This window comes from Trachypithecus francoisi, unplaced genomic scaffold (genome assembly GCF_009764315.1).
Source record: "Trachypithecus francoisi isolate TF-2019V2 unplaced genomic scaffold, Tfra_2.0 Lachesis_group3, whole genome shotgun sequence".
Lineage (NCBI taxonomy): Eukaryota > Metazoa > Chordata > Mammalia > Primates > Cercopithecidae > Trachypithecus > Trachypithecus francoisi.
The window spans coordinates 125,710,479-125,732,831 of record NW_022681468.1 but is presented as its reverse complement, the minus strand read 5'-3'; the positions used below and the strand labels follow the sequence as shown (position 1 = coordinate 125,732,831).

The window sequence follows — 22,353 nt, the reverse complement described above, 5'->3', positions numbered from 1 at the left end:
CAATGCCCAAGGGTGCCTGGAACACAAAGCCTACAAAGATGCTTGTCTCTGCCCTGCTGTGGTTTGGCACAGCTGACCTCATACACCAAGGATGGTCTGTGCCAGGCTGGGCCCATAGCTCCATCTCCCAGGGGTATTCAGAAGCTGGATGTAAAACAGGAAGGCAAAGTACTTACTTACTTTTAATGAAGAATTAGATAGATTCACATCAGTGTATGGCCTGAATTAGGTCCCCACCAAATTCACATGTGGAAGCCCTAACCCTCAGTACCTCTGAATGTGACTGTATTTACAGAGAGAGCCTTCAAAGAGGTAATTAAGTTAAAATGAGGCTGTAAGGGCCCTAATCCAATCTGACAAGGAAATGTGGACACACGGGGGCACCAGGGACGCACATCCACTGAGGGATCACTGTGTGAAGAGGCAGCAAGGAGGCGGCTGTCTGCCAGCCAAGGAGAGAGGCCTCAGGAGAAACCGATCTTGCTGACACCTTGGTCTTGGACTTCTAGTCTCCATAACTGTGAGAAAATTAACTTCTGTTGTTTAAGCTGTCCAGTCTGTGATATTTGGTTATGGCATCCTTAACAAACAAATACAACACTCAAAATAAGAAAACGGGGTAGGGGCAAATAGTCAAGTCCCGCACTTAGTTCTTGAGTTATTACACGCTTTGTCTTCTCATTCAGAACCTGTGTTGGGTGCTGAATGAAAAGACAAAGGAGCGGGCCGGGCGCGGCGGCTCACGCCTGTCATCCCAGCACTTTCGGAAGCCGAGGCCGGTGGATCACGAGGTCAGGAGATGGAGACCATCCTGGCTAACACGGTGAAACCCCGTCTCTACTAAAAATACAAAAAATTAGCCAGGCGTGGTGGCAGGCACCTGTAGTCCCAGCTACTTGGGAGGCTGAGGCAGGAGAATGGCGTGAACTTGGGAGGCGGAGCTTGCAGTGAGCAGAGATTGCACCACTGCACTCCAGGCTGGGCGTGAGACTCCCGAATCAAAAAAAAAAAAGAGGGCCGGGCGCGGTGGCTCAAGCCTGTAATCCCAGCACTTTGGGAGGCCGAGGTGGGTGGATCACGAGGTCAGGAGATCGAGACCATCCTGGCTAACATGGTGAAACCCTGTCTCTACTAAAAATACAAAAAACTAGCCGGGCGTGGTGGCGGGCGCCTGTAGTCCCAGCTACTCGGAGGCTGGGGCAGGAGAATGGCGTGAACCCGGGAGGCGGAGCTTGCAGTGAGCCGAGATCACGCCACTGCACTCCAGCCTGGGCAACACAGCAAGACTCCATCTCAAAAAAAAAAAAAAAAAAAAAAAGAGTTGTTACACGTTTTGTCTTTTCATTCAGACGTGTGTTAGGGTGCTGCATGGAAAGACAAAGAAACAGTATACTGTCCTCTCAGCACCCTGACTCTCAGCAGCCCTTCTCGGAGGAGTGGGAGGAAGACAGCCAGCTGAGAGGCCCCTCACTGAGAGCCTCCAGCATCAACGTGATGCTTTCTCCCGTGTTTAAACCACTGCTGAGAGTCTGAGAGGTAAGAGGTACACCGATCTCCGGGAGCCCTCTGCCCAGAGTCTAGGTAAGCAGTGTTGAGTCTATTAGCCATGGTGGACTAACTTCTACATTTCTCAGAGGTGCTCTTATTGGGGTGGTATGCTGAGTGCTCTGAACAAAGGAGACCAAAAAGCGCCAGAGGAAAACTAAGGTCTCTCTCTGACCTTCTCCTTCCCACCCCTCTTTTTCTTCCCTAGGGCAGGGAGGAGCTCCCTCTGAAGTTCCTACCTGTTGACTGAGGGATGGTCTTCCCAAAGGAATGGAATTGTCTCGAAACCCTTCCCTAGGAATCTGATCAAATAACCAGGAAATGTTAATAACCACAAGGAGATGAAAAGTCATCACCACCCCTAGACAGGCTATTGCCTATTCTGGAGGAAGTTCCAAAACAACTTGATTGCCTGAGGGGTTTGTATTTGCATAAGACACCTTCAATCTCTGTGCAGTTCTTCCCCTTTCCTTCCCATAACTTACCACCACCTCCCCGGAAAGCCTCAAGGCTCTATTCCTTTAGGCCGTAAAAACTTCAACCACTGGGTCCCTCTCTGGAGCCTTATTCTTCTATGAGGCTCCTGTGTACAGGCACAAAATTAAAATGGTTTTTCTCCTGTAAATCTATTGTCAATTTATTTCAGAAGCAACTGTTGTGGAATCTTCAGAGGAAGTTGGAGCTTCCTTACACTCTTTATGCCTGTGGTCCCAGAGTGTAACTAAATTGTGTAAAAACAAATTCTTTATGCTTGCCAAGTCCTTCAAAGTTGACAAAGCTCGTTTACAAAATTGGTTTCAACAAGGCATTCATGACAAGTAACACTGATATCACCATTTCACAGATTAGAAGACTGAGGCCCAGAAAGGTTGAATGACAAGGCTAAGTTCCAACAGCTGCAAAGTGGCAGGACATAGCCCAGGCTTTTTGGATCTGAATGGTAAAATATAATAAAGACTGTTAAGAACTGGAGAAGGGAATTGAGGGATGATATAGGATCTCCCTGGCTCAATTCCAAAATGAGACAAAGAAACCCAAGTGCAATCCCATCTAGGAGCAGGATAATGGCCCAGCTGACTTTTCAAATGCTGTTCTGGCCTCTGGGTTTAAATCCAAAGAGACATGAAGGCACCCGGAGCATGAGCTGGCAAACTCAGCCTTGTCGGCCTTGGAAGTTGTCCTCAGACCCACGTCCTTACGCAAACTCCCAGGGGAGGCAATGTTTGAGGAGGCAGGGCTGCAAGGGCAAGAGAGTGTTTCCTACCCAGTCTCTTTAAAAAGGAAATAAAGGCCAGGCGGGCAGACCACCAGGTCAAGAGATCAAGACCATCCTGGCCAACATGGTGAAACCCTGTCTCTACTAAAAATACAAAGATTAGCTGGGCATGGTGGCAGGCACCTGTAGTCCCAGCTACTAGGGAGGCTGAGGCAGGAGAATCGCTTGAACCTGAGAGGCGGAAGTTGCAGTGAGCCGAGATTGCCCCACTGCACTCTAGCCTGGGCAACAGAGCGAGACTCCATCTCAAAAAAAATATATATATATATATAATAAAAAATAAATAAATAAATAGAAGGGAAATAAAAATTCCAGCCCACGGATTCTCACACTGAGTGATGTGATGACCTCTGATCTAGGTGCCAGTAGAAGAACACAAAGAAAAGCCCGCCATCGAGTCATGTGGGGAAAACACAGCAGGGAGGGGCACTATGTCCTGTCCCTAACAGAGGCCACTGCAGCAACTGGTGACCATTAGGATGGACTTTTTCCACCTCATTTTCTCCCTTTAACATAATGTTTGATACATGCAAAAGTATAGACAACTAATGTCATGCGCGTCCGTGTGAAGAGACCACCAAACAGGCTTTGTGTGAGCAATAAAGCTTCTTAATCACCTGGGTGCAGACGGGCTGAGTCCGAAAAGAGAGTCAGCGAAGGGAGATAAGGGTGGGGCCGTTTTATAGGATTTGGGTAGGAAAAGGAAAATTACAGTCAAAGGGGGGTTGTTCTCTGGTGGGCAGGAGTGGGGGTCACAAGGTGCTCAGTGGGGGAGCTTTTTGAGCCAGGAGGAGTCAGGCACAAGGTAATGTAATTGCTTAAGGCAATGACCGGCCATTTTTTCTTTTTTTTTTTTTTTTTTTTGAGACGGAGTCTGGCGCTGTCGCCCAGGCTGGAGTGCAGTGGCCGGATCTCGGCTCACTGCAAGCTCCGCCTCCCGGGTTCACGCCATTCTCCTGCCTCAGCCTCCCGAGTAGCTGGGACTACAGGCGCCCGCCACCTCGCCCGGCTAGTTTTTTGTATTTTTAGTAGAGACGGGGTTTCGCCGTGTTAGCCAGGATGGTCTCAATCTCCTGACCTCGTGATCCGCCCGTCTCGGCCTCCCAAAGTGCTGGGATTACAGGCTTGAGCCACTGCGCCCGGCCCATTTTCACTTCTTTTGTGGTGGAATGTCATCAGTTAAGGCGAGGCAGGGCATTTTCACTTCTTTCATGATTCTTCAGTTACTTCAGGCCATCTGGGCTTATACGTGCAAGTCACAGGGGATACGATGGCTTGGCTTGGGCTCAGGCCTGACAGCTAATATGTAAGTTAGAAAGCATTCTAATAAATAGAACTTGCAAGAGCCCACCATGAACTCAGTGTTGACTGGAACACTGCCAACAGCCCAGCGCCCACCCTTGTCCTCCTCCCATCTCAGCCACCCAGATGTAAGTTTCATCCTGAATTTTGAGAGTATTCCCTTGCTTTTAAAATTCCCTTGCTTTTAAAATTCAATTTTAGGCCAGGTGCGGTGGCTCACACCTGTAATCCCAACACTTTGGGAAGCTGAGGCGGATGGATGACCTGGGGTCAGGAGTTCAAGCCCAGCCTGGCTAACATGCTGAAACCCCGTCTCTACTAAAAATACAAAATCAGCTGGGCGTGGTGGCAGGCACCTGTAATCCCACCTAAAAGACAGGAGAATCACTTGAACCTGGAAGGCGGAGGTTGCAGTGAGCTGAGATCACGCCGTTACACTCCAGCCTGGGCAACTAGAAACTGTGTCTCAAAAATTAATTAATTTTATCACATTCACATGTATCTCTAAACAACTTATGGCATAGTTTGTGAGCTTTTAAAAAAGAGTATAATAGTGTACATGGTTCTCTGGGATTACTTTTTCATTGAACACTACTTCTCCAGGAAAAGTAGAGAAGAATGTGGATTTGAGGGTAGGCAAAGCTGGGCTAGAGTCCCGATTCTAAGTACTCCAGCTGTGTGACTGCATATGCAAATTTCCTCACTCCGCGGAATCTCAGCTGCATCATATAAATGGGGCTCTCATTTCCCTTCCAAGACTAGGACGAGGACTAAAGGAAATGTATGCAAAATGTTCCTGTTGCAGAGCAGAGTTTAAACAATTATTATGAGCTTCATTTTTTTTCTTTCACTCTTCCTCTAGCTTAGGGGTGGAGGATCACTGATCCATAGAGGAAAAAAATACTTAAAAAAAATTGTCCCTAGATAATATAATCAGCTGCTTTTTAGATTAAGAACTGGGAACATGAATTTTATTCAATAAGTAAATAAATTACTAAAATATATACTTCAGCTATATATTATGAATTGCTAATAGAGGAAGAGGGAGAGAAAAAGAACCAGTGGGAGAGGGAAAAACGGGAGGAGAGAAACTGTTAAGGGGAGCTTACCAATGGTGTGTCTGCTTTTTGAAATGTCAATTAACCATCGTTCACAGATCTTCAGCTGCTCAATCCTTAAGCCTATTAATATTTGCTTAGAATGGGATCCTCTCAGCAGACCACCAAGGAAGATATTGTCCTTGGGGATGCAGCTACAGTGAATCGAACAATGTTAGGCTGAAATCAAGTTGGGGACTCGATGGAAGGAAAGGTCTCCAATCCTATGCCAGATAAAATTCCCTGTGAGATACGAGTCCTCAAGTTAGTTCTTTCACATGTACTTACTTTGATTGTCTGTGGAGTCCAGGGCCTGACTTTTCCTTCATAGAGATGTTGTAGCTCACCTTACCGTATGGCTTTTGTCATGCGCATCCGTGTGAAGAGACCACCAAACAGGCTTTGTGTGAGCAGCATGGCTGTTTATTTCACCTGGGTGCAGATGGGCTGAGTCCAAAAAGAGAGTCAGCGAAGGGAGATAAGGGTGGGGCCGTTTTATAGGATTTGGGTAGGTAAAGGAAAATTACAGTCAAAGGGGGGTTGTTCTCTGGCGGGCAGGAGTGGGGGTCACAAGGTGCTCAGTGGGGGAGCTTTTTGAGCCAGGATGAGCCAGGAAAAGGAATTTCACAAGATAATATCATCGCTTAAGGCAAGGACTGGCCATTTTCACTTCTTTTGTGGTGGAATGTCATCAAGTTAAGGCGAGGCAGGGCATTTGCACTTCTTGTGTGATTCTTCAGTTACTTCAGGCCATCTGGGCGTATACGTGCAAGTCACAGGGGATGCGATGGCTTGACTTGGGCTCAGACGCCTGACAGCTTTCGTTTGCTTCCAAAATAAGGTTTTCAGCAAATAAATATACGAAGGGAAAAGGCAAAGGCAATCTAAGATTTGGAGTCAGGAAAGCTAGTGAGATTGACATCGAAATGCAACACACTAAAATATTTGTATGGATATTTGTGAAATATTAATGCAGCATCCAACACTCACGTAAGCACACACTCTGGGGCAGGACCCCTCCAGACCTCTTGAAAGAATTGCATTTGGTATGGCTTTCGTCACTGGAATGTTCCATTTGCCTCTGAGGATGCTGTGGTCTCTTTCAGCCCTGAAAGTGTCAGCTGGTCAACACATCCTTCTTCAGAGTCAACAGAACACACGTGGTGTTCTGGGCCCCCCGCGGTGCTCATCCTCACACCTGGGGGCCGCAGCCATCGGCTAGCTGAGAGGCCACAGGGACTGGGCCCCTGTCTGGGAGGCGCATGGGTGCCTGGCTTCTGTCTGCTGGTCCTCAAAGTCATCCTCAAAGGATTGCACATCCTCAAAGGCCCCCCTCGGCCCACTGCCTGGCCCTGTGCTTCCCAAGGGCTTCTGGGAAACACAGCAGTGCCATCCAACATGAGAAAGCTGGGCTAAGAGGACTCAGTCAGCAGGGCTTTATATAACCTGGATGAGAAGAGGGCCAGGAGGAGATATGGGCATGATGGAGTCCTGGTTTCCCAGGGCTTAGAGAACATGGACCCCTTTAGGACAGGGTCTGTGTCTGTCCTGCTCTGTTCCAACCCAGCATCTGGAACGGTGCCAAGCATACAGCAGGAGCCCAGTAAATACTGGTTCGCTGACTGCCTTGCAGCCTGTGGGGGTAGGCTGCTGAGATGCCCCCATCCAGGGGCAGTGTCCTTTACTGTGAAAGATGGGTAGAAGCAAGTGTGTCAATTTATTCCTTTTCCAAGAATGAAGGATGCGGCAAGCAACAGTCAAGAATAGATGAGACTCATTAACAATGAGGCAAAGCGAATGGTTCATCCTTTCCTGCAAGGTACACCGCAGTTTATCAGCTGAAGAAGTGAGCACTGTTACTAGGGGCCAGAAAGTCTGGGCTTTCATCAGATATTTTCACAAATTTGTTGCATGAAGCACTAGTCACTTCCTCTCTCTAGGCATCGGTTTCCTCTTCAGTGAAACGTAGTGGTTGGGCTAGACTAGTTGTAAAAGGCTAACTTTCTGATCAAGACTGGGTTCATCAAAGGTCTTCCCTGCTCTCCTTCTTAGCAGGAGGGCAGTCCCCCACCCCATTACCATAACTGACTTCCTAGGAGCTCCCAGTGAGCCCTGTTCCAGAACACGCCCTGCTGATTTTTGTAACCAACCACAGCCAAGAGCCCCTTGCAGGCCCAGGGCCCTCACCCACAGTCGGCAGTTCTTGGCCTCTGCTCTCCTTCCAGGGTGGAGGGAGGCACAGGACTGTTTCTACCTGAGATCTGGGGAAGCTCAAGAAGTCCAGGTCAGCTGCTAAGCTTTCTGCAACCAGCTTGTGGGCTCACTCCATTTCTGGCTGGACACTTTTCTGAAACTAGGTTGCCTTGCTGTTCCTGTGGGGCCATTTTGCTCTGGACCCATCCACTGTCTGCTGACAAAGAGAACTGGGACCTCTTTCCCCAGGACCCTTTCCTTTTAATAATAGTTTGCCCCTCTCTCCTTCCTGGCTCACTTCCTCAGCTCAGTTTCCTCACCTTCTAAAACTTCTCTTTCAGCCTCTTCCCATATACTTTCCCAACCTCCTGGCCTCGACCTGACTTTATTTCTGACTTCCATGGGTCGTCTCTTGAGTCTGCTCAGCAACACTGTTCTTGTGGCCTGAAAAACAGGGCCCACATTTCGATGCCATTGAGTGAACTTCCCTTGCCATTTCCAAGGGGCCAGGTCATCCGTCTCTTTGTCCTCTCCCTTCTCCCCGTGGATCCTTCTTTGCCCTTCTCCACCTACATCATTAGGAATTCTCCTGCCCCCATCTTGGCAGGTGTGTATTTTGCTAGGGCTGCCGTAACAAAGTACCACAGACTGAGTAGCTTAAAAGACAGAAGTTTATTTTCTTACAAATTTTGAGGCCAGCGTCTAAGACTGAGGTGTCAGCAGGGTTGGTTTCCTCTGAGGCCCCCCTCCTTAGTCTGTTGATGGCTATTCCCCCTCCCACTCCTGGGCCTTCACGTGGTCCTTCTTGCGTGTCCTACCCTCCCCTTCTTATAAGGACACCAATTCTATTGCATCAGGACCCACACCCGTGAGCTCGTTTTAATTTAAGTGCCTTTCTAAAGACCCCATCTCCAAATACAGTGATATTCTGTGGTACCGAGGGTTAAGACTTCAAGAACATGGGCATTTTAGGGAGACACACTCAGCCCCTAACAGCAGGAGTGGTGGCAGTGAGGTAGAGGGAGCACCGGCATGTTCGTGTCTGGCAACCTTTTTTTCTTTGGATACGGTCTCTCTCTGTCACCCAGGCTGGAGTGCAGGGGTGTGATCTCAGCTCACTGCAGCCTCGACCTTCTGGGCTTAAGCAATGCTCTTGCCTCAGCCCCTGGAGTAGCTGGGATGCCAGGTGCCCACCACTACACCTGGCTAATTTTTTGTAAAGACTGGGTTTTGCCATGTTGCCCAGGGTGGTCTCCAACTCCTGAGCTCAAGCAGTTCCCCTGCCTCGGACTACCAAAGCGCAGGGATTCCAGGCATGAGCCACCACTCCCAGTCTCTGGGTGGATTCTCTTGAACTGGACGCCTTCCTGTTAGGGAAGCGAGGAGGAGGCAGGCCCACTGCAGGCCTGCGGGGACAGTGCAGGAGGACCTTCTGAGATTCTGTCCACTCAGCACCCCACTGCGTGCCCCCCCAGAGTCACAGGCACACGGGCTCAAGGAAATCAGATGGGAGTAGCCCTAAAAGAAGCCGAGCATCAGGTAAGCCAGAAGTTTAATAAAAATGAGCAAAATGACACCATGGCAGGCCAGCAATGGGCTGCTTCAGAAGGTCTGAGGTGTTGGTCAGCCTGACGTCCTGGCTCCCGTGGTTCTGGGAGGTCCCAGGATGGGTCCCTCACACCCAAGGTTCACTTTCCTCAATCACCCTGTTCCCAATGGGGAGGACTGTGTCTTCCTGGTGTAATTTTTGGCCAGGCTGGTTCTGAACCCCCTCAGCCTGTGAGGAAGGCTGCCTGAGTCTGACCTTCACCACGTGATGATGAAGATGTCCTTTATATTGTTTTCCTAAGTCCACACCCCTATCCCAGGCTCTGAGGATGACAGACAGAGGAAAGCCCATTTTATGGAGAATTAAGAGCTTTGGGAAAGTCGGAGCCTCCTCCACAGGAGACAGCCACAGCTCCCAGGGTCTCCTGGCCCGCCTGCAAGCTCTTCTGAATTCTGTGGGCCCACCTCTCTTGCGAAGTGCTCAGGATGCCCGGGTGCTGGTGCTGAGCTAGGTCCAAGAGTCTGCACAGAAGGGAGCGCCGCTGGGCCCAGACTTCCCTGGCAGCCACTGCAGGCCAGGCCAGTTAGGAGGTGCTGCTCCTCCTCCGCGGGTGGAGGGCTTTCCTCCTGGCGATGTCCTCCTCAGTGTCACTCTCACAGTTCCTCTGGAGGAAACAAAGAGAAAGAGGTCCAGGGCAGGAGGATCATAAGATGCCAGGAATGGGGCTGTGCCGGGCAAGCTGGGTTGATTGACCTGGGCCAGGGGACTGCAAGCCAGGGAGGCGGGTGGTGAAAGCAAGCCTGTTGCGCCATCCAGGGGTTGGGGGAGGGGAGGGATCTGAAATGAGGCTAGACCAGCTACTTTGAGGAAGGACACTCCCAGGAGGAAGGAAAGCAGCAGGGCATCTAAGGGAAACCAGACATCAGGAGAGGCCAAATTATAATAAAGAAAATTACATCTAGTTCCCCTTGAGGCTGCCACATATCAAGGCCACTTGGCTGAGTGGTCTGTGGCTGCTGGGTCTCCTGAGCTTGGCCTAGAGAGACTGGCTCATGGAGGATGGCTCATGGAGGATGGCCATGAGCCACAGGGTCCTCCCCATGCTCTGACAGCCACCATCCCATGCCCCTTCTTCTTTGATGGGCTGCACCTTTAGCCACCTTGCCCAGTTTTTCCAGGGAAATGACTTCTGAGCTCCATTTTTATAAAAGAGGAAATGAGTCTAAAGTACTGTCTGTTAGCTCCTACATGGCAAACCAGAGCTGAGGCAGCCACCCTGAGGCCAAAATGTCTTTTCATCCAAGTCTTGATAATCTAATATAATTATTAAAATTATTAAAAGAAGTACTAATCCACAATGACTTCGGTCCTAAAATATCTGTTGTCCAATGTCCAATTCCAGTGCTTTTTTTTTTTTTTTGAGACAGTTATACTCTTGTTGCTCAGGCTGGAGTGCAATGGCATGATCTCGGCTCACTGCAACCTCCGCCTCCCGGGTCCCGGTTCAAGCAGTTCTCGTGCCTCAGCCTCCTGAGTAGCTGGGATTACAGGCACGTGCCACCACACCCAGCTAATTTTTGTATTTTTAGTAAAGACGGGGTTTCACCATGTTGGCCAGGCTGGTCTCGAACTCCTGACCTCGTGATCCACCCACCTCAGCCTCCCAAAGTGCTGGGATTACAGGCGTGAGCCACTGCGCTCAGCTTTTTTTTTTTTTTTTTTTAAGTAAAGTCCCTTTGGGAAAACTGTATAACAGATATCTGGGACCCAACCCTTTTCCACTTCTAGGATGAAACTTTGAGCTGATGATGCTTGCTGTTTGAGTAAAAAGAGTACTATTTAAGAATATTGGTACAAGAACAAAAGTTTGGAAAGAAATTGACATTCTTTTTGGCTGGGCGCGGTGGCTCACGCCTGTAATCCCACCATTTTGGGAGGCCAAGGCGGGCGGATCACCTGAGGTCAGGGGTTCGAGACCAGCCCGGCCAACATGGCAAAACCCCATCTCCACTAAAAATACAAAAATTAGCCGGGCATGGTGGTGCAGGCCTGTAATCCCAGTTAATCAGGAGGCTAAGGCAGGAGAATCTCTTGAACCCGGGAGGCGGAGGTCTTAGTGAGCTGAGATGGTGCCACTGCACTGCAGCCTGGGAGACAGAGTAAGACTCTGTCTCAAAAAAAAAAAAAAAAAATTGGCATTCTTCTCAATTACTCTGGTCCTCTCTCCCCACAGATTGCATCTGTCAGGGAAGCAGGGCCAGTGGCTCAGCCTGTGAGGCATGCCCACCATCTGCCACTCATCCTCCGAGGCCTTTTCCCCTTCCTCCAGCCTGAGCCAGCTGGAAATCCAAGGTCAAGATCAACTTTAGCCAAATACATCCTAGACCAAGCCCGGCTCTAACAATAAAAATAACTCAAGCTCTGCTGAATAGCACCTTTTTAGCATGAGTCAGAGCCAGACAGTAAAAAAATAAGCTGGGTAAAGTCTGCTTGTCATTATCAGGGATTCTCAGAGGGACAGCGGTCCAATCCCCTTCATAGGAGATGAGGAAAGCAGCCAGAGCAGGCACAAGGCTTGGCCAAAGCCACACAGTTGTTTGGGGCCTCTGGACCATAAATCCTCAAGTGCTGGCAAGAGATCACGCTGAAGAGAGAAGACCCCAGGCTGTGTGGAGGGAGTGGGGACAGCAGGGCTGTCCTGGGTCTAGCCGTGCACCATGAGGCTGTTCAGCCCTCTTAGGCACCCACCTCCCAGTCCCTCCCTGAGCAGGGCGTCCCCTTCTGTCCTGACCTGTGGCATCCCAGATACTCCTGAGCACCCTATACCACACTCCGTAAGTGGGGAGAGGGGCTATGCGGGGAACCCCTGCTAACTGCATTTTAAAGTCTACAGGAGGATTTTATTTTTAAAATTTTTAAATTTAATTTTCTTTAGAGGTAGGGTCATGCTCTGTTGCCCAGGCTGCAATGCAGTGGCGTGATAATTATTCACTGTAACCTTTAACTCCTGGGCTCACATGATCCTCCCACCTCAGCTCCCTGAGTAGCTAGGACTATAGGTGCGCGTCACCATACCCGGCTCATTTTGTTTGTTTTGTTTTGTAGAGTCAGGGTCTCACTATGTTGCCCAGGCTGGTCTTTAACTCCTGGCCTCAAGTGAACCTCCCGCCTCAGCCACCCAAAGTGCTGGGATTATAGGCACGAACCACTACTGATAGCCTACAGGAGGGTTTTAAGCAACAACAGTAATTGCTAACACTTACTGACCACTTACATACCAGGCTGTAAGAATATGTCATTACTGGGCGGGCACGGTGGCTCATGCCTGTAATCCCAGCACTTTGGGAGGCCAAGGTGGGCAGATCACCTGAAGTCAGGAGTTCAGGACCAGCCTGACCAACATGGAGAAACCCCAACTCTACTAAAAATATAAAATTAGCTGGGTGTGGTGGCACATGCCTGTAATCCCAGCTACTCGGGAGGCTGAGGCAGAAGAATCGCTTGAACCTGGGAAGTGGAGGTTGTGGTAAGCCGAGGTCACGCCATTGTACTCCAGCCTGGGCAAGAAGAGCAAAAATCAGTCTTTAAAAAAAAAAAAAGAATATATCATTATTTAACCTTTAGGAACTATTATTAACCGTATTTTACAAATGATGAAATCTCAGCACAGAGAGGTTAAGTAATTTCCTCAAGGTCACACAGTAAGTGGCAGATTTGAATCCTGGCACTCTGACTCCAGAGGCCACCCTCTTCACCAGTATATTCTGTTACGAGCTACTCCTTTTAAATATATACAAAATGGCAATAAAGCAATCAAATATAAGATCTTGTCTAAATATTATGATGATGGTAATCTGAAGCAAAGCAGACATGGAAATATGGAAAAGAGAACGTAAAGCTCCCATTCTAAAGCAGCTTTTGGGTTGTGTCAGAAACACATCTGAGGCTGTCTGTGGTCAGCTGGCAGCAGCAGCCCCTCTGAAGGCCCACCAGGAAAGGATGGGAGATCCTCCAGGAGTTCACGCTGCCGCATCCGCCCTCCCCTCCCGGCACCACCCAGAGGTCCCCACATTCCTCTGAGGATCACACTTCAGCCTTCAGGGAAGAGGACTGGGCCAGCAGAACTGGCTGGAAACAGTGAACACCCACCTGCCTTGCGAGGGGGAAGGGAACTCACTCATCCCTGAGCTCCAGGCTACCCCAGAATTCTGCCCAAGAAGAGGGCACGCATTTACCCACCAGGTCCTCATCTGGCCTCAAGTGCACCTTCTTCATCAGCGAGCGGGTGAGGTGGTTGCACAGGGACACGATGCTGAAGGAGAGCTGAGGGAGGCAGAGGAAAGGAACGCCCAGGTGAGAATGTGCACGGAGACCCAGGAGAGCCAGAACCTCCCCCCCGAGGTCCCCCGGGCCACCCCAGGCCTGGACACACCTTCCACCGCCGGCGGACATACTGCTTCTTGAAGTTCTCCAGATTGACCACAGACTCCCTGCGCACCATGGCTTGCTGGTTGTCCACCGGCTGAGAGACAAAGCAGAGCATGGCAGCTGCTGCTGGGCTTCAGACAGCAGCCACCCTCCTCGCCGCAGAACCCCCCACCCACCGCATGCCCTCCGCCCTTGGCTTGACCCTGGCATCTCCCCACCAGGCGGGGCACACTGTGGGAGCATCACAGTCAGGGCAACAGCTACACATGTCTCAGCTGTTCAGGAGATGCCTCTCAGCTATTATTACCACAGCCTGACACACAGGCAGCCTTGGCTGGAGGCTCAGCAGCTCCTGAAGGGGAACGGCAGGAGGCAGGGGCTTCAGTCACACATCACTTTGGGGAGAGGGTCATTTTACAGCAGTCTGGGATGCCTTCTGGGCACTGTGGCCATTCTGGGCTTAGCAAAACAAATGCCTTGTTGGTAGATAGAGAATTCATACTCCATTAAAAAATAAATGGAAGGAAATAAGGGCTCTGATGAAAGTCAAGAGGTGACAGGATGTGCAGTTGCTTTTCACAGGCTGGCAATCAAAGCTCAGCTTAAATCTTGACTTCTCCAAGAAGCTTGGGATGGTTTCTCTGAGCCTCAGTTTCCCCATCTGTAATATGGGGATAATAATATGTCACAGGGTTAAGAATTATATGATCACGCATATATAAAGTGCTTAGCCCAGCACCACTCAATACATAGTAATAAGTTATAGCGAGCTTTCCTGCCTTCTCCATTCCCTCTTCAACTCCCCGCTTTTGTAAAATAAGGTTTTCTGAAATCAAGAGAGGTTTCAGGGGTTCTGTGAACAAAATGTGCTATATCCATACAAAGGAATATTAGTCAGAAATACTATTCATAAAAAATTGAGTCCAATACATTTTACAACACGGATGAACCTTAAAAACATTATGTTAAATGAAAAAAGCCAGACACAAAAGGCTACCTGCTGTATGATTCAATTGAAAGAAAATGTCCAGAACAGACATATCCTTAGAAACAAAGCAGATGGGCAGCTGCCAGGGGCCAGGGAAAGGGGAGAATGGGGAATGGCTACTAAAGGGTATGACATTTCTTCCTGGGGTAATGTAACCATTCTGGAATTAGATAGTGGTAATGGTTACACAACCCTGTGAGTATACTAAAAACCACTGAATTGTACATTTTAAAATGGTGAATTTTATAGTATATACATTATAACTCAATTTTTAAAAGTTAGTGTGTATGTACAGACACGCATTTCTTTGGAGGAGCGTTGATAGCTTTTATTGATTCTCAAAGGCCCCCATGACCTCAAGAAAATGAACTGCCCAGAATGATCCCAAAGGTCCTGGGCAGCTCTGGGTTTCTCTGTGCTCTGATAGCCTTCCTGCCACAATGCCCCATTGGGCATCTGGTGAATGCTAAGCGAGCTTGCCCGTTGTTTCCCAAGTGTGGGTCTTGTCTCCTAACCATGCTCCAAGCACGCCTCCATGCTTGATTTTTCATCATGGCATCAGGCACCAGAAGAAAGCCAGTGCACACTGCTGGCCACACTGCTCTGGAGCTGGCACCCTCTGGCAGGAGGTCCATCCCATGGCAGGCCCTGCCGCCCGTCCCCCTGGAAGGCCTTCAAGTATTTCAAAGGCCAATTTCTGACATGATCTCCTCCAAGACAAATTTCAGAAAATCATGTCTCCCTCCCTGACATGAACAAAGCATGTGCTCCTTTATTAAGTCCAGCACCTGTCAGTCAGCCTTGCAGAGGATTCATCCCACTCCTGGAAAATGACTGGAGGGCACAGACTTTCTTCCTGTCTATGTCAGTGCCCCGCCCCCCACTCTCCTCCCAACCCAGAACCTACAACAGTGAGTGCTTAATAGTTGTACAACTAAGTCGTTTCCCCGAGCTGTTGGAGAGACAAGTTGGAATGAAATCCCAGGACCTGGGACCTACTCACTCCCACTGATGAGGTGCCCAGGTCACCTGGTCAGCCCAGTCACACCACCTTGAAAGGGTGTCAGGGCACAAAGGCTCCCCATGGCCCTGCCCAGGAGTCAGCAGGATGTAGAGCTCCACGGGCGGGGGTTGGGGTGACCCGGAGCTGGACGGGGAGTGCATGCCACCTAGAAGTGGATGGGAGATGAGAAACCAGGGGCTATTCACCCTTGAAACTGAAGCACAGTGCCTTGGGCCAAAGAGTGCAGAAGGAAAGACAGGAGGGGAAGAAGAAAGACAAGGAATGGGAAGGACGAGGCTGCCAGAGGAACCGCCAGGCCATGTCCAGTCCTCTAGATCCTGTCTTTAACTGTCACCCACTCTGTGCACCTGCGAGCCCAGCCCTGAGTCTAGTCCCCCCTGGGAGGCACAAAAGTAGGTGAAGGGTGACAAATCTGTGCTGAAGACCTTGCCTTTTTCCTTCTCCAAGCCTTCCAGTGGCTTCCCCGTGCTCTCTATACATCCCCATGAGCTCATGGAGACCCTCAAGGCCTGCACCCTCCACACTGATTTTCTTTTCTTTTTTTTTTTTTTTTTTTGAGACGGAGTCTTGCTCTGTCGCCCAGGCTGGAGCGCAGTGGCTGGATCTCAGCTCACTGCAAGCTCCGCCTCCCAGGTTTACGCCATTCTCCTGCCTTAGCCTCCCGAGTAGCTGGGACTACAGGCGCCCGCCACCTGGCCCGGCTAGTTTTTTGTATTTTTTTAGTAGAGACGGGGTTTCACCGTGTTAGCCAGGATGGTCTCAATCTCCTGACCTCGTGATCTGCCCGTCTCGGCCTCCCAAAGTGCTGGGATTACAGGCTTGAGCCACCGCGCCCGGCCTCCACCCTGATTTTCTACCTCTCTCTTTCCTGTCCATTTGGCTCCCATCGCACAGGTCCACTTGCTGGTCTGTTAATCCAAAGTCTCCGGGTCTTTGCCCTTGCTCCCTCCTATATTCACTTTGTCACGTTGTTCAAGTCTTTGCTCAAATGTTATCTCCTCAGGGAAGCCTTCCTTGACCACCCTATATAAAGTAGCAATCCAACTGCCCCCATGACTCCCTATGCCGGAGTACTAAATCTTCACTACACGTGGTGCTGCCTGATATTCTGTTCTGTATTTATTCACATTCACTCCTCAGTATCCTTGGAGGGTTGGTTCTAGGACTGCCACAGATACCAAAATCCATGGATGCTCAAGTCCCGTATTATAAAATGGTGTGGTATTTGCGTGTAACCTACACATACCCTCCCCTAATGCTTTAAATCTTCTCTAAATTACTTATAATAGCAAATATGATGCAAGTGCTATGTAAATAGTTATCACACTGTATTATTTGCACTTATTATTGTAATGTTATCTTTTTTACTTTTTGCATATTTTTGATCTGTGGTTGATTGAATCTGAGGATGTGGAACTTGCAGGTAGGGAGGGTTGACTGCTTGTTTTTTGTTAGTCCTCTCTCCCTCACACCTCCAAGCTCCTAGAATTTCCTTTCCAAGGTGCTTAGCACCCTCCCCAACCCATCAGTCGTTTCTAACTGTAACTTCACTGACGTCTGCAATTCCCTTGGGCATGAATGATCTTTGAGCCTAACCCTCACAGGGCCACTTGCACCTCTCAAGGACAGTTTGCTGAGATGGGATTAGTAGACTCTGGAGGAGAAGAGATTTCTTTTTGTCCACTTACTGATTGGCACCCTCACCCAGGGGAGGAAGAGCTAAGCCCATGGCTGGAAGGTCAACATGCAGGTGTGGGGGATCTCGTTAATGAGAATCCCACCCGCCTCCTGGTCCAGCAGTGCCAGCCACTGAGCAGAGGGGCCCAGCTAAAATGTCAGGTGAGATCATCTTCCCAGAGGCTATTAATGGGAGGTGATGCAATTCTTTTGAGGGCCCTGTTTATAGCTACACACAACAGCACCAACCCTGAGGCGGCGGCCATGGGGCTATCAATCTGTCAGGCTGGCCTTTTCTAATCAATGGGCCTTCCTGGTTGTTAAGAGCCTCACTAAACGCTGATGCTGACATCTCAGCCTGGAAACATGTAAATTCTGCAGCAGAGGTGAAAATTCTGCAGCAAAATTGTTCCCAGAGGGAATGTGGCACAAATACTTTTGATTCAAGTGGGGGTGTGAGGGGAAGATGGAACTGTGTCCTGCCTTCTCCTGACCCGCCCCTCCCTGCAAACAGAAAGTGCCCACCTTCTGGCCCTGTGGTCCATCTGTGATACCAGGGAGTCCCGGTGATTCTGACCAGGCTCCTAGGAGTGTGTTTGGTGTCTTGGAAAAATGTCCAAAAGGGAAGCAAGAAGACAGAAAACTGTGGGATAGTCAAGTTTTGTTTATGCAGCTGCAAATGCCTTTGACAAAGTCCAGTGGGGTGTGCCAGGTCAGTACCAACACCCACAGGCAGGGGCAGGAAGCAGCAGCTGCTGCTAAGGCACGAAAAAGGAATCCTGGCTTTACAGAAGAGGCGACTCCCCCAATTCCACCCCACACACAACAATTTTCTCTAGATACTAGGCCTCCTTTAGGAACTGCAAGCAGATTGCACCTCCAACCCCCATCTGTGCCATCTCTCCAGCCCCTTACTCCAGTGAAAGCCAGGGCACTCTCACACCCACTTCTCTCCTGCCCAGGACCCCTCCCTGCTGCCCTTCCCTCAATGGAGTTTTACAGGTGGCACCCCTCCACCCCTTCCCTTCACTGGCTGTTTTGATGGCTGAAGCCTGGGCTCTTCTGCCTTCACCCACCTGTTTTCCCAGGAAAGGAGCACATGGGGCTTGTGGGAGGCTTGAGTCTCTGCCTCCTCCTAAGTGGGAGGGGGAACTGCAGAAAGGCTATGAGCCTGCAGGCTGTCCCCTACAGTGAACAAGCCAGTGGAAGGAGGCAGAAATGTCCCTTTCCTTGCTTGGCCTGGTCTCACTTTTCTGAGTTAGGTCTCGACATGGATACACTCTTTTTTATTCTTCTTCTACGGGACCATCAGTTTTCTGAGCAATTTTTTTCCCCAGGAAAAGCTCCAAACATTCTTCCTTTTGTACTGTTATAAAACCCAAGAGACTTGAGAGACGTAGCAACCAAATGCCACATGTGGACTGTTTGGATCCTGATTTGAACAAACCAGCTGTAATGGGACACTGTTGGGAGTGGTGGGGACATGTGAGTATGGAGTGGGAATTCAGATGAGATAAAGGAACTATTGCTGATTTTGTCAGGTGTGATAATGGCACGGGGTTATATTAAAAAGGAAGTCCTGGCTGGGTGCAGTGGCTCATGCTTGTAATCCCAGTACTTCGGGAGGCCAAGGCAGGCAGATCACCTGAGGTCAGGAGTTCAAGACTAGCCTGGCCAACATGGTGAAACCCCATCTCTAGTAAAAATACAAAAACTAACCAGGTGTGGTGGTGGGTGCCTGTAATCTAAGCTACTTGGTAGGCTGAGGCAGGAGAAGAATCGCTTGAACCTGGGAGGTGGAGGTTGCAGTGAGCCAAGATTGCGCCATTGCGCTCCAGCCTAGGCGACAAGAGTGAAACTCTGTCTCAAAAAAGAAGAAGAAGAAGAAGAAGAAGAAGAAGAAGAAAATCCTTAGCAGAGATTTATGCTGGAGAATTTATGAGTTACGTAAGTCTGAAGTTTGCTTTAAAATATCCCAGAAGAAAAGTAATGGGAGAGATGAATGAAAGAGGACCCACATGACTTGATTCCTGCTGGAGCGGGGTCATAGGTCCTGGAATCCACTATCCCATTCCTTATACTTCTGTGCAAGTTTTGACAATTTTCCTGCTGAGGGGACCATAACAAAAAGTTTAAAACTCTCTTTTAAATCTCCGTCATCTCCCTGTCTTTCATCTCCATTCAACTGTTCCAAGTTCCCAACCCCAGTCTGGGCTCATCCCCCCGCCCTTCCAGATTTCACTCATGCCTTCCTCAAGGGACACAGTTTGGGGGTGGAAGGGGGTGGTCACTGGTGGGGACAGAGTCCCTGGGAAGGCCTCTTTTCTCTGCCACCCGCTTACCCTTTCTCAATCAGAATTCCTCTCTCCTTTGATTTCTAGGAGATGAGGAAGCTCTATTTTATCACTCCCCACAGCTTTTCCCATCTAGTTGGCTGGGTCCCCATCTGCCCCAGACACTGAGTCTTTTATTTGAGGTTGTCTTGTCGTTGTCTGTAACCTCCCCCTGAGCCAGAGCACAATTAGTGTTTGTTCAATGGCACTGCACCCTTCTGCAATGTGAACATGCCCACTGTGGGGTCAAGAATTTCACAGACCAAGGGAAAACAGCATCTAGTTCCACAGACATTTACAGCAAGTTGACAGTAGGGGTGACAGCTGGGCACACAGCCACCTCCAGCATGGGCCGGGCCACCTGCGCTGCGTGATGGAGTGAGGTAGGAAGCCACCATCTTCATGATCACCTGCAGGGGTGGGGAGGGCGCCCATGGGGGAGACTCCGACTCTTTCTGCCATTATTCCTCTGCTCATTCCCTTCACTGCCAGGCTCCCGCAGCTGCAGAATCATCAATTACCAAACCATCACCCCACCTTCTGAGACACAGTCAGGCAATGCTAGGCTGTGAGCACCTGCCTCACAGCAGGGACAGGCAGCTGCCTTCCCCAAGGGCCAGTTCACCAGCTTCCTTGAGAATCGTTATTCAGGGCAATGTCATACACTCACTTTCCCCTCCCAAACAGCCCAGAATGGTGTTTGAACAGAGCACAGAAGCCAACCTTTCATTTGCAGGCTGGGCTGGACTCAGTGGCTCATGCCTGTAATTCCAGCACTTTGGGAGGCCGAGGTGGGTGGATAACCTGAGGTCAGGAGTTCAAGACTAGCCTGATCAATATGGTGAAACCCCATCTCTACTAAAAATACAGAAATTAGCCGGGTGTGGTGGTACACACCTGTAGTCTCAGCTACTCAGGAGACCGAGGCAGGACAACTGCTTGAACCTGGGAGGCAGAGGTTGGAGTGAGCCGAGATCATGCCACTGCACTCCAGCCTGGACAACACAGTGAGACTGTCCCCCCACCCAAAAAAAAAAAAAAATTTGCAGTTTATTGAATTAAAAATCCTCAATGGCAGAGGGGCTGCCCACAGAGCAGCACCCACAAGCCTTCCCTCCTCTAGGCACCAGCGAAACAGTCCACTCCCATAGCCCTTCCCGCCATTGTTAACCCTCACCCATGTTGTAAAAAGTCAGCTGAGGGCGTGTGGGGAGCAGAGATAAGCAGGTCCTGTGGCTGCATCCCACAGGCCCCCTGGTCCCCCCAGCATCAGGTTCCGATGCTATGGGAGGACGGGACTTCGGCTGGCCAGGACACAGAAAAAGGTCATGGTCTCCTCTGCTTTCCCCAAAAGACTTGGGGGCATTTCTCAACTCTCTTTGTCTTTAGAAGCTCTTTGTACAGAGAAAGGCCTGTTTATGACACGTCTAAGTGAGAAGCAGTTACAATAACTGGACGTGAGCACAGAGAGGACGATCTCACTGCTGTAAGGAAAACCACTTAGAGTTCGGAGTCCAGCGTGGGGCCGACTAAACGGGTGACTCTCAGCACTGTGTGTAGCTGATCACGATTCTAAAATAACCACTTCTCCCTCCCTTTTCCCAATTTCCCCCATTCAAATCATTGCCGACATTTTACTCTTTTACTGTATTCTACTTTTATTTTTATTTTTTGAGACAGAGTCTCACTCTGTCACCCAGCCTGGAGTGCGGTGGTGCAATCTTGGCTCACTGCAACCTCCACCTTCCAGGTTCGAGAGATTCTCCTGCCTCAGCCTCCCGAGTATCCTGAGTAGCTGGCACTACAGGCACCTACCACCACGCCCAGCTAATTTTTATATCTTTAGTAGAGACAGGGTTTCTCCATGTTGGCCAGGCTAGTCTCGCACTTCTGATTCATTTGATCCACCCACCTCAGCCTCCCAAGGTGCTGGGATTACAGGCGTGAGCCACCACACCGGGCCTGCATTCTATTTTGACCTTCACTAAAGAGCTTGCCCTGTGTTGCCCCATCAGTGGCTTCCTCTCCTTAGAAACCTGGCTGTGTGAAGGTAAAGTTCTGTTAACACGACCAAAGGGACATTTAATATTTGCAGTGTCTCAGCACCAAACATGTATACAACTTCCTGTGACAGGGCAGGTAAGACCTTGCAGAGACTGTAGACAGGTCATTTGAACCAATTCTCTTGGGTGGGATGTAGGAAACGGAGCTTTTGTCATCTTTCATTGGTTCCAAGATGTACATTTTTGGATCTCTGAAGTCAGGAGGCATCGCCCAGATGATGGTATCATATTCTTACTGTTGGCCTGGAGAGAAGGCAGGTGCTCTGGAAGAGGACAGTACTATTTCTGCTAGCCATCCAGGGCCACCCAGCCTCAGACTGTTGGACATTACATTCTCTGCTTGATGTTCTTTTGGATCACACTGATTGTACAAATTCAGAAAGCAAACCTGCATGAGTACCACCGGCTTGGGACTCCTGTTCTCAGGGGAGGATTTCCCACCCCCACTTAGTGTCAAGGTTGAGACACATGGGTTTCCTTGCTCCCCCTTTCTCATTTACCCTCTCACTGAGGGCATCACAGCTCTATTCGGTGGGGATAGAGGGAGGTTCCTATTAGACTCCCCATCTTGGGCTTTTTTTCTTAGTGGTCCATAAAATGATGATGCATCTTATCACCATGGTTTCTTGTAAGTGATGAAGAAAGTTTCTGTTACAAATATTGTATATGATATTTGAAATGATCCTTCATGTGAATAGAAAAGGAGATAGGATTTTGAAGAAATGGTTTCATGAGATGAAACTTTCCTGTCTTGTCCTAAACCACTTCCTATCTGAGCTGTTTATGAGGCATTCCCTAGGGCCCCAGCACCGGGAACCCGCTGGTTTCCCTTGACTTTCGGGATAAAGGCAGAGTTCTTCTACATGGCCAAAGCCCTG

At 49.5% G+C, this 22,353-nt stretch overlaps 1 protein-coding gene across 2 annotated transcripts in view; it reads right to left on the bottom strand.

The window, feature by feature from the left end:
- Positions 1–8,066: 8,066 nt before the first annotated feature.
- DAPK2 (death associated protein kinase 2) overlaps positions 8,067–22,353 on the bottom strand; it is a 143,249-nt gene continuing 128,962 nt past the window's right edge. Inside the window, exons 10-12 of one of the 2 annotated variants that reach the window (XM_033189821.1) lie at positions 13,395–13,484; positions 13,202–13,285; positions 8,067–9,626 (exon numbers count right to left, since the gene is read on the bottom strand). In XM_033189821.1, the coding sequence (XP_033045712.1) occupies positions 9,546–9,626; positions 13,202–13,285; positions 13,395–13,484 (255 nt within the window). In that variant the 3' untranslated portion in view covers positions 8,067–9,545. The remainder of the gene's footprint in view (positions 9,627–13,201; positions 13,286–13,394; positions 13,485–22,353) is intronic. The other variant, XM_033189819.1, reaches the window with a different exon arrangement.